We start from the raw sequence: 11,403 nt of genomic DNA, 5'->3' as shown, positions 1-11,403 counted from the left end.
TTTCCTGTGGGTTACTGTGAATGCGAAAAACATCTATAAAACGTCAAATTTTCCGACTGTCAACGTCAGTGCACCTGTCATTTACACAACAAATTCAAACGCAATAGTTTCTTGAAATGCACCCAAAATAACTCAAAAATGAGTTCAATATTAAAATTTATTCGTGATAACCACATATTGGCTATAATAGAATCAGCAGTAGTGAAAAAAAGTCAAGACTCAGCCTCAATGCGTTCGATATCACGGAAATTCCAAGCCTTTTGTACACCTGTTACGAAGTCGAGCATCTTTACCTGCATAGAAACAAAATAACAACAATATCAGTGGAATTAACTCAATTATTAAACTTAACAACTCTTACGCTTGATTATAATAACATAAGTTCGTTGCCACCGGAGATAGGAGGCTTGAAAAACTTGGTGAATCTGAATTTGAGTTACAATCCTTTACAAGTGTTGATACCGGAGATTGGAGAATTAGAGAACCTTGAGGCGTTCTGGTGCAACAGGATAGGCTCCGGGAGATACCGAAGGAGATCGGGAACCTCAGTAAGTTGGATACGTTCGGGGCGCGAGGAAATCAGCTCAAGACTATACCAGAGGAAATGACGAAACTGTCAAAATTGAGGTGAGAATTATTTATAACGCGCGAACTTGACATTGAAGGTATGCCGGAAACTAGTTGGCAAGGATTTCATTGTTTTTATTAACAAGTGGTTTAATTACAATTACAAAATAGAATTTAAGTTAGAGACCTCAAATTCTTTTGGACAGTATATGCGGTTAAGGAAAGCCAAGTTCAAGTAACAGAACTGGCGAGCAGCACCATGTGTTATATTACACAAACCATTTGGAGCCACTTTTGACCCCTCATAACTCAAAAACTATTTTACATTTATAAACATGTCAAATTTGGCTCATATATTGAGACGCGAGATAGACATGTGTGCCAAATTTCATAAATACATCTCAAACGGTTATTTAGATAATGACGTCCAAAAATCGTCATTTTTATCATATATATACCTACAGACATAAATTCTAACCCAGTTCCAGATGACCTAGAAAGTTCAAATTTGGCATGGAGACAGGTAATTAGGTGAAAACACAGGAAAAAATCAGAAATCGGTAAATTTTTACCTTTTTCGAAAAGTGATATATTGAGTAAAAACATTTTTAGTTCAACCGGGTTTACTAGATGGCGCTAGTAGTCCTAGATTGTCCTGTCCAGTATTCACTAAGTAAACAATCAATGAAGTCGTGACTCACATTACTCTTACGTGGTTTCCAGTTTAAATTGAATACTACTTAATTAATCATAATAAGTTAGAATTGTAACTTTTTTAAATTCTTTTTTAATGCACAGGCAGCTTAAAGCTAATACGTGCACGTCATGGTCCTGATGCGCTTGTGTTTTGTCCATTCAATAAATATTTGTCGAGTCTCTTTTTAAAAGAGTTCACTGTAGGTGCACTGATTACGGTTTTGGGTAAACTGTTCCACACTCAAAGGCAAAGCGTTTCAGTATTCATTATTTCACCTGTACCAGTATTTTAATTCCTAACCTACCTTCAGATGGCTGACCCTAGAACACAATGAGATCGAGACATTACCCAACACCCTCGGAGGCCTGAAGCCCTGGTGCACTGTAACCTGAGGCACAACAACCTTAGGGATTTCCCGATGTCGGTGCTGCAGTGTGGAGACCTCATGTTCTTACAGCTGAATAATAATCAGGTACTGTTGAGATGCTCAGACATTTATTGTTAAAAGTAATACAGTTTTACATGTCAAATAGTTTTAAATCTACATATTTAAACTATATTTAAACTAGGTACATGGAACTGTAAGTTTAATTTCTAATTTTAAGTTTGTATTATAATGTTGACATGTAAATTGGCTTTATGAATAAATAAGTATGAAGTATTAAAAACATTATGAGTTATTATTATAAAACATAATTCATATTTTTAAATTCAATTTTATTTTATAAAATGAGTATGAATGTTTATAGTATATTTTATGCCCATTAGGTATGGGGTATATAATCTACACTTGCTTTGCCTTAATGTTGACTGGTAGGCTTTATAATAGTTTTCTTAATGCTATAAATCCACCATTGATAATATTCATACTATTAAACTAAATTAAAAGTAGAAAGCAAGAATTATTAGTAAAAATAGGGATAGCTCAAACTCTAGATACATTTGGTTTCTTGTGTTAGAAAGAACTGTAAGCATTATTAATACAATTATATTCTTTTTAACTCCGCTACTTCTATATCTAAAGCAATTTCTGTGCAATTAACAACATAATAGTTGGTTCAAGAATGCATAATTCTCCTTTTGTCCTGTTATCTAGTCATAAACATAATTCAAATCTTCTTTTCTAGATATCCAGCTTACCGGAAGACTTTGATATCAACACCCTTCAAGTACTAGAGATGATAGACATGAGAGACAATCCCATTTGTGAGCTTGAACATCCTGTAAGTAATGATTTATTCATTATTTTGAATTTTTCTGTTTATTTATACTGCGTGGGCACATCTCGGACACTGGCGATCAAATATATGAAAGAGGCGCGTTCCTAGCACACATTCTAAGCTCGTGTAAGTGAACGCGTACTCATGGTTGTATGAGTGAGATATGACAGGTCAACTGTTCGCGTTTTTGACAGGCGGTAACTGTGAGGTAACCGGCACTTTCAGCGGGGAGCGGGAGTGGCCATACTGTACGATAGTACTCTTTATTATACGGTGGCATGGGTCGACTAAATATAAATCAATCTCTTCAAGAATCAGTCTGATAGTTGAGAATTTCCTAAAAAAAGCCGCTTCCATAGCCAGTTGTCTGTCACAAACTCTGTTTACCAGATGCCATGTCACCGGAATCTCAAAACTGTAATATAACTTTATCCAATTGCAAATCTTGCTCTATGCTCTGTGACGGATTAATCCATATAGCCTAAGAACGGTGCGATATTTTTGAAAATAATTCTACAACAGTAGTTTTTTTTCATATACAGCGTTTAATCGCAATTTAAAAAACCTATATTTTCGAATCCACCAATAGTTTGGAATGGAAGATATAAAAAAAACTACGCCCAAAAAATAAGCGTTTTCTTTCAGCAAAATACCTCACAGTAATTTAATGGTGGACACATGTAAAAAAAAATCAGTTTTAAGGTTTACAACCCGAAGCCACCTAAATATATGACGGGAAATAAGACTTTTTTTAATGATACAGAATTTTTGAATTTTTTTCTAACGTGCTCTAGAGCAAATATAACAACAGATATTTTTAAGCAGAAAGGAATAGCACATAATATTTCAGATATTTAGCATATAAAAACCACCAATATATTTATATGGAAATAAAAATCTAAATATTTGACAGAGCAAATTAGGAACAGATAATAGTACGAGGTTGACTTTTACTGTCCCTATTTAACAATATTAACAGCATGATAATCCACCCAATAAGTTTGACCTTTATTTAATACTTTAATTTAATAATATATTTACATTTTTTGCGTGGTTTGGTTTGGACCTTAGTGTCTTACATTTAGGAATCCATATGGCAAACCACCACGCCAGTGGAGCTGGGCCGAGAGTAGGTGATGAGCCGTGTCGCATGCTTTTTATTCTGTTCTTCTATTACACATTAACGTAAATGAGGAGGCACACTGACATTTTACCTGCCAGGCGGCGCCTATGCAAGAGTCTAGGCATGTCACTGTCATTCATATGTGAGAGAGAGAGAAAAAAACATAATTATCAGCTTCTCGCTCTCACGTCTCACGGACTAATAGGGTGGCGCCATCTGTCGTATCCTTTGAGTGTTCCTCCTCATTACATGCCTATTTCTACATAAGTAATATTTTAGGTAGATTAAAAACAGACGTTTCCCACCGATAATAAAGTCCAAAGTAATTTAAAAAATTACATATTTATCCCCGTTCCCCGTTCCCGTGTGGTGACGGGTTAAGAATTTCACCACCCCCTTTCTTCCCGTGGGTGTCGTAGAAGTCGACTGTGGGATATGGGTTAAATTGTGGCGTAGGCGAGAGGCTGGCAACCTGTCACTTCAATGTCACAGTTTCGTCTTCTGTCAACCCCTTATTTGCCAAGAGTGGCACTGAAACGAGTAGTTTCAGGTGCTCTGCCTACCCCTTCATGGGATACAGGCGTGATTGTATGTATGTATGTATGTATGTACATATTTATTTTAGGCATGCGATTTGGTCGAAAAGAGTATATACTTGTCAGTACATACATCTATCTCAGGTTTTTCTCTTCTACCATTTGACAGATCTCCGTCATCTTGTGAAATGTATTCTTCCATTCTTCAGAATCGTTGAAGCAACGCTTGTTACAAACACGCGAAAGCTATGCAAAGTCTAATTTCAACCCATATGTCACGGCCAGGTATAGCCCCGGCGATTATCGTTAGACTTACAAGCCACAGGTCACGGGTTCAAATCTCAGTCGTCGCATACGTAGGTCGTAGATATTACAGCTTTTTTAATTCATTTTTTTTATGTTTTATTTATATTATAAGTTGATAAGTACAAGCTACTGCAATGACATTAAATACAAGGACGCACAATTCATAACAAAAATGTTTTAAAAATCTGGGTCTAAATTGCATTTATAACATTCTTGTTGATGCTAATAACGTTAACTTCTTATCTGCTTAGGAAAAAATCGTTCATGCCATAACCAACTTAGTGTATAAAGACCTAGTTGCAACAGTTGTAGACAAAATTGCAAATGGAACTACGACACACTAAAAACTCTTTATCAAAATACCTTTTGTCATAATATGCTCAAATGACTTAAATGTCAAAATGAATTGCGAACGAATATTGAACGAATGGAGTCGCTACCAATATATAATAAGTATGTAGGTATTAGATATTTCCAATTTATTCCATAAATAGAAATACCTAAAAAAGGCCGCAATTTTACTTCTTCATTACATAAACTTTAAAAATACCCTACTGTATCATCTTTATCTTGGTCACTTGTACTACGTTTATTACAATAAATGTATGTAATGTATGTATGTGTAAATTTCCTGACATGTCATATCTTGTTGTCACAAAGAAAATTTACAGGGCTTCTAAGAATCTCGAGCTGGAAGGATACAAATTAAAATATTTTCTATGAAAATAATTAAATTCGACAGCAGACAACCCAAAGGTTAATCGGATTTATTTATTATAGGCATTTGTTTTAAATTAAATACCAGTGGCTCTGATCTGATAGTGGGATATTCTTTAAAATTTATTTTCAAAAGGAGATTTAATGTTGGTAATGCCATTCAAATAATATTAGAAGTGTCTACGCGAGTGTCCGAATTTAATTATAGGATAGCACATATTGAAAGTACTGTAATATGGGTACAGAAGCCTGCCTATTGAAATATAAAATACATAGCAAAAAGTATAGAAAGAACCTACTACTTTTCGACTTTTTATTTACACTACATACCGACCATACAACTGACTCTAATTAATCTTGGTTTTCAAAAGTGTAAAATGTAGACCTAAGTGCGTTTTCGCATTATCCGATCCGATATCGGATGTCGGACCGATACATTACAGGCGGAATCTTGGATTCATCTATTGATATCCTTCCGACATCCGTTATCGGATCGGATAATGTGAAAACGGTCTAATAGCGACTCAATTAGTTTTTGTTCCTTGACGGTCATTAATTTGAACTAATAAAATTATTTATTTAAATCTATACAATTACAACGAGTATTATAATGTATTATACATTCATTTTGTAATGTAATCCAACGAAATAACTTATAGAAATATATTCTACCCTTTTTGCTTGTTTTCCGATTACTATTTAGCCAATTTTTCATTGAGTCATACCATGGACTTTCAATAGGACTGAGCTCACACTTTTTTTGCCATAATAAATTGAACTTTATCACCGGTGCAGAAAAACGTTCTTATTAGGATAGTAAAAGTGTATCCACATGAGAGGGTCAAAGTTGGGGCTGGTGTCCCTCTCGCACGTGTGACCAGTGTTAAAGAGATTACTATAGTAGTAGTGTTTTTACCTGTATGATAACTAAGTTAATAAACTTCGAGGCAAGGATATTAATACCTTGTAGCGAATTGGTAAGTCATTATTATGAAGCCATAAAACCAAAGATTTGCGCAATTAAAAAAAACCTTTAATTCGGTATTAGTAGATTTGGTAGTAACTTTGAATATTGACTGGTATCCCCAAATAATGACAGTGATGACGTCATTCAAATAATTTTGACAGTGGCAATAAGTGCGAGAGGGACACCAGCCCCAACTTTACCCTCTCATGTGGACACACTTTTTGGCCTAACAACTCAATCTAGCTTAATAATATATAAATCTATGAGTCATACCGGACAACTGTCGCTGTACATTTGTAATCCTTATTACGTCTAGCGATGGTTAGCTAAGACAGAGTATTGCGGTTGCGGGGAGGAACGATGTTGAACCTTAGGTTACCTTCTATCAATACTAATACTGAAATACAGTTTTCGACCTTATTGCATTACATGTGTCTAATAACATTTTAAAATGGCTAGGGAATTAAATATCTTGACTGTACCTAAATTACTCACAGCATTAAATAAAATGTTATATACAACAAAAAAAACAATATTTTAAATAAAGGGGGTAAAAAGGCGGTAAAAGAAAAATAAAATAAAAATAAAAACAAAAAAAAGTTCATTTCGACTGCCGGGGATCGAACCCACGACATCAGGACCGTCCGTCATTTTACGTTACGCTAGTACAAGAGCTATTTAAGAGATAGTAGTGGCGACGAAATATATTATTATACCATGATGTAATGAAAATGCGATTGAACACATGAGTCACTTTTGAAATAATGCAGGAAATTACATCGTCAATGGTAGAGAGTTTGTAGGTAAGAAGAATATGAAAATACTTATTTCAGTACGTCGTATGTGGTTTTAGCGCTTCTTGGCGAGCATTTAAAGGTGGATTAATTTTTATTCTTCTTTATTATGATCCTAACGAAAAGTCTGTTCCAATTTTTTTGCTTATGTAATTTTTGCCGTGAATGTTATTCCGAGCTAGTAAAATATTGAACATCCGTCTTGTTTTTGGGGTGGTTTCAGTTTTCATAGTGTTTCAACACATAATGTATATACAAAACAACCATAACTTCACTTGTCCTTTTATTGCTTGTGTCATAACTGATTTAATTAGTCCGCTTTTTGCTACTACGAAGTATCATTCACAAAAATAGGTGGTTTCTTAATGTGTTATAAAGGTCATAAATTAAAGTAGTCGAATTTAAAACAAAAGTCCTGATTCCATTTTCGCCTGATTTTTAGTGAATTAAAATAATATTTTTTTTATTCTATTATACGTTTTTTGTCACAAATTTTGGTGGCTTAACTAAAAAAACTATTTCAAATTACCAAACTTAATTTTTGGTGACATAAAAAGTACTGTTATAGAATTAAGTTATTTTCCCAGTAGTAGCAAGACCGGATGGTTCCTAGGCTAATAGTCAACGTTGATATAAGAATAAGACATACGGTTTTGATATTTCTGTCCTTGTGTTTCTGAATTTGTATTTTTGTATTATTATTGTATTATTGTGTTGAAAAATTTTAAAACATATTTTTTGACAGAAACACATGCTTATCCGCTACGCCGACGTTTCAACGCCCAGCTCTCTAAGCGAGATAGCCTCAGCATCAGGGTCAGGCGCCACGCTGCCGCTCTGGCCATCAACGCCACTGCCCTGCGCTTACCTGCTGTACCAGGCCCAAGAAGGCTTGAGAATCACGCATTCATGGGTAAGTGGCAAAGAGCCACCTAAAAAGAGTAACATCTTATGGATTCTACGATGAACAAACCTTAGCGCGATGTAGGACTTTCGCCGATCCCAACAGCGACATCTACCATTGGGTATAATAGGTAGTTCTGCCATGCGCTGTCTATTTTATGTTACGTTTAGTTGTTTTCTTATTACCTACTAGGTACTGATAAGCGAGGCCGCAGGACTCCGCCAAAGAAAAGTGAAAATGAACATACGTTAACGCGATGTAGGATTTTCGCCGTTCCTAACAGTTCCATCTACTGGGACATTGGGTAAACTAATTCCACCACTGCGATTGCGTTTGCCTATTTCGATTTGACTCTGAATATAAGTTTGTCAAATCTTTACCGTGAGTAGAAAAGCGGCAAAATAAAAAAAAGTTTTGAGCTTTTTTCCGTAAGAAACTTGTTTGTCTGTCTATTTGTCTCCATAGTAAGTGAATTTCCATTTTCAGCCGAAATGGAGCTGGACGCATCATCAGTAGACTCATCTGAAGACTGGGAGAACAGCGTCAATAGTTCAGAGTTGGACGTGCAATATCAGAGCGATGAAGAACGCGCGGACAATGAGGTGAGGTTGTCATAAATTCGAATAATTTACTCAAAACTTTATCAAATTATATGTATATGTGCAAACCTTCCTAATAACCTAACCACAAAATTAAAATTTTGAAAAAACCCCGACCGCGACCTAGTGGACCGATTTTCATGAAACATGGCTAAGAACACTCCCGACTAACTCAGCTTTCAGACAAAAAAACTAAATCTAAATCGGTTCACCCGTTCGGGAGCTACGATGCCACAGACAGACAGACAAACAGACAGACAGACAGACGGACAGACAGACAGACAGACACGTCAAACTTATAACACCCCTTCGTTTTTGCGTCGGGGGTTAAAAATCACTCTAGTCATCAGTAAAAAACGCATAAAAATTCGTTCGGCAGTTTATCACGAACAAACAGATACATAAACTGAAGCGGCGAGGGACTTTGTTATTCTCTTGTCTAAGGCCGAAGGTACACTATCGTATATATTTATCAAATATTATCATAGGTCTGTATGCCTCCCTTTTTCTCCAACGTAAAGAAAAAGGACGGCATGTTGCCTATGATAATATTTATATGATAAACATATGGTAGTGGACTATCGGCCTATTAGACTATGACTGTATAAGTACAGTCACCTACATATTGCACAAAAAGAAGGCAGCAAAATTATCTGACACAATCGAATTTCTAGAGCCATAAGAGCGTCAGATATTTATGCAGTCTTTTTAGGGTTCCGTACCTCAAAAGGAAAAAACGGAACCCTTATAGGATCACTTTGTTGTCCGTCTGTCCGTCCGTCCGTCTGTCAAGACCCTTTTTCTCAGGAACGCGTGGAGGTATGAAGCTGAAATTTATATCAATTACTCAGGTCTACTGTCCCTTGAAGCTGTGAAAAATCAAACTTCTAAGCCAACGCAATCAAAAGATAGAGCCGTTTATGCCGCAAATTTTCGACACTTGCAAGGGAATCAAAACCTACAGGGTGCTTCCCGTGAACTCAGAATCTTGAAATTTGGTACGAAGCAACGTCTTATAGCATAGATAAAGGAAAAATTACGAAAACCATAAATTTTTAGTTACATCACATAATATATTTTTTTTTAATAATTTTAACCTTACTACCCATTTCCTCATAAACGCGTAGAGGTATTAAATTGAAATTCATACCAAATACTCAGGTCTATAATACCTTTAAGCTGTAACAAAATCAAACTTCTATGTCAACGCAATCAAAAGAAACAGCAATTTAAGCTGCATATTTTGAAACTCGCAAGTACTCGCAAGGGAATCAAAACCTAAAGGGTACTTCCAGTCGACCTAGAATCTTGAAATTTGGCATGAAGCAACGTTTTATAGCACACATAAAGGAAAAATTCCGAAAATCTTAAATTTTTAGTTACATTACAAAATATATATTATGACTCGATTGTCGTAATGAACGAACTTTGTAAACCTTGCAGGTTTGTACGGAACCCTCGGTGCGCGAGTCCGACTCGCACTTGGCCGGTTTTTGTTCTATATTATTGCCGGTTACTGTACCATCCCATTCTCCACTACTAACACACGTTTTGCAGCCTGGCAAGGGTGGAAATGAACAGCGGCAAAACTGAATAACGTGGGTTGTGTGTTGTGTGACTAAAACTCATATAGTGAAGTGACAGTCACTCAATTTCGTATCTCAGATTAATCTGCATAGTAAAGCGATTATTATACGAGTTTGAGTACTAAGTCCGAACATAATAACTAGAGGTTTTATATCAGTAGTGAACTTGCCTGTACTTAAAATAGAATATTTTGAACCATGTACAAAATAAAGCATCAGATAATTGTAAGAAAAACATGGACATTAGTTATTTTTAAGCACAATTTCTATTAAATTACTCGAATACAAAGATATAAAGTAACTGAGTTGACCGTGACATCAGTTGGCACGATTGCATATTTAATTCCGTATTAGCAAATCGTTCAAATTCGTTTTGACAGTTCGTAAAAGGAAGCTGATTTGACTAGAAAGAAAGTAGCCTATTTTGCCATTTGCCACGTCTACATTGTCTACTCTTTGCCAGACTGTAGAAATCCATATATTTGTGACCCCCATTAACAATCATGCGACGCTCGGACGGCGTTGTAAATACGCTGACATAGATCGCTCAATTCTTCCAGGCTGTCGGCATGGTGTTGCCAGAGTTATCTCGCTACGTTTCCACTGCCAGCTAAGCTGGCGACACTGGGAAAGTATGGTAAGTATTTTTTATATACGCCGCCATAGTCTGCTATAGAAGACATCCAATACAGGTACAGCTTATAGCTCATTTCATCATACACAGATTGACTTGAGCTTATTTCGCGTCAGTCTGATAAAATATGACATAACTTTGAGCTACTAGGTTTTTAATTTATTACATGGTCCTGTTCTGGTATCGTGAAAAATGTAAAACAAATAAAAAATCCAATTTCACCAATCCATTTTCGAAAACGCTGTTACAGTGAACAACTTTTGTCATAATGACGTACCTGGCGTGTCATACGCCACACGTAAAAACCTTTTCCCCTCACTAGCTCGGAAACACGTGTTTTATCCTGTAATACCAGCGGGTAAAGCGCAGTTTATCCACTAGTGGATAAAGTAATTTGACCTTGAATATAGTAAAATTTTCTGTTTTAAAATTGATAAAAGTCATTCTAGTCATTAAGATAATTTACCACCTGTAGAACTACTGGAAGCAGTGATAAACGCGTTTTTTTGTGTTGTACTTTTATTCGCTATAATGAGGGGAAAAGTTTTGTGTCACACACGGGTGCAAATGTATTTTACTTCTCGTGTTTTGAAAAACTCGCCAAGCTTTCTGCAAGGATTCTGTTGCCGAACCACTCGCTAAATACAATTTTGCACCCTTGTATAACAAATAACTACTATGACTCGCCTCTGGTGTCATCCGCACAGAAACCATTCGGTTTGTGAACATATACCTAAAAAGTCGCTCACAAGT

At 35.9% G+C, this 11,403-nt stretch overlaps 1 protein-coding gene across 1 annotated transcript; it reads left to right on the top strand.

Annotated features, from left to right (window-relative positions):
• The first annotated feature begins 1,637 nt into the window (after positions 1-1,637).
• Positions 1,638-8,448, top strand: LOC125236934. The gene is made up of 4 exons (XM_048143852.1): positions 1,638-1,736; positions 2,392-2,487; positions 7,673-7,817; positions 8,318-8,448. The coding sequence occupies exons 1-4, from the start codon at positions 1,683-1,685 to the stop codon at positions 8,446-8,448; spliced, it is 426 nt and encodes a 141-aa protein (XP_047999809.1). The 5' UTR covers positions 1,638-1,682.
• The last annotated feature ends 2,955 nt before the right edge of the window (positions 8,449-11,403 follow it).

This window comes from Leguminivora glycinivorella, chromosome 20 (assembly GCF_023078275.1).
Source record: "Leguminivora glycinivorella isolate SPB_JAAS2020 chromosome 20, LegGlyc_1.1, whole genome shotgun sequence".
NCBI classification, from domain to species: Eukaryota; Metazoa; Arthropoda; class Insecta; order Lepidoptera; family Tortricidae; genus Leguminivora; species Leguminivora glycinivorella.
This window is presented reverse-complemented; position numbering and strand designations above follow the sequence as displayed.

Excerpts from the sequence above, each read along its gene's own strand:
- LOC125236934 (XM_048143852.1), top strand. The coding sequence starts at position 1,683 with ATGTCGGTGCTGCAGTGTGGAGACCTCATGTTCTTACAGCTGAATAAT. Across the intron at positions 2,488-7,672 it reads TTTGTGAGCTTGAACATCCT|AAACACATGCTTATCCGCTA; the intron begins GTAAGTAATGAT and ends ATTTTTTGACAG. Across the intron at positions 7,818-8,317 it reads GCTGTACCAGGCCCAAGAAG|CCGAAATGGAGCTGGACGCA; the intron begins GCTTGAGAATCA and ends TTCCATTTTCAG.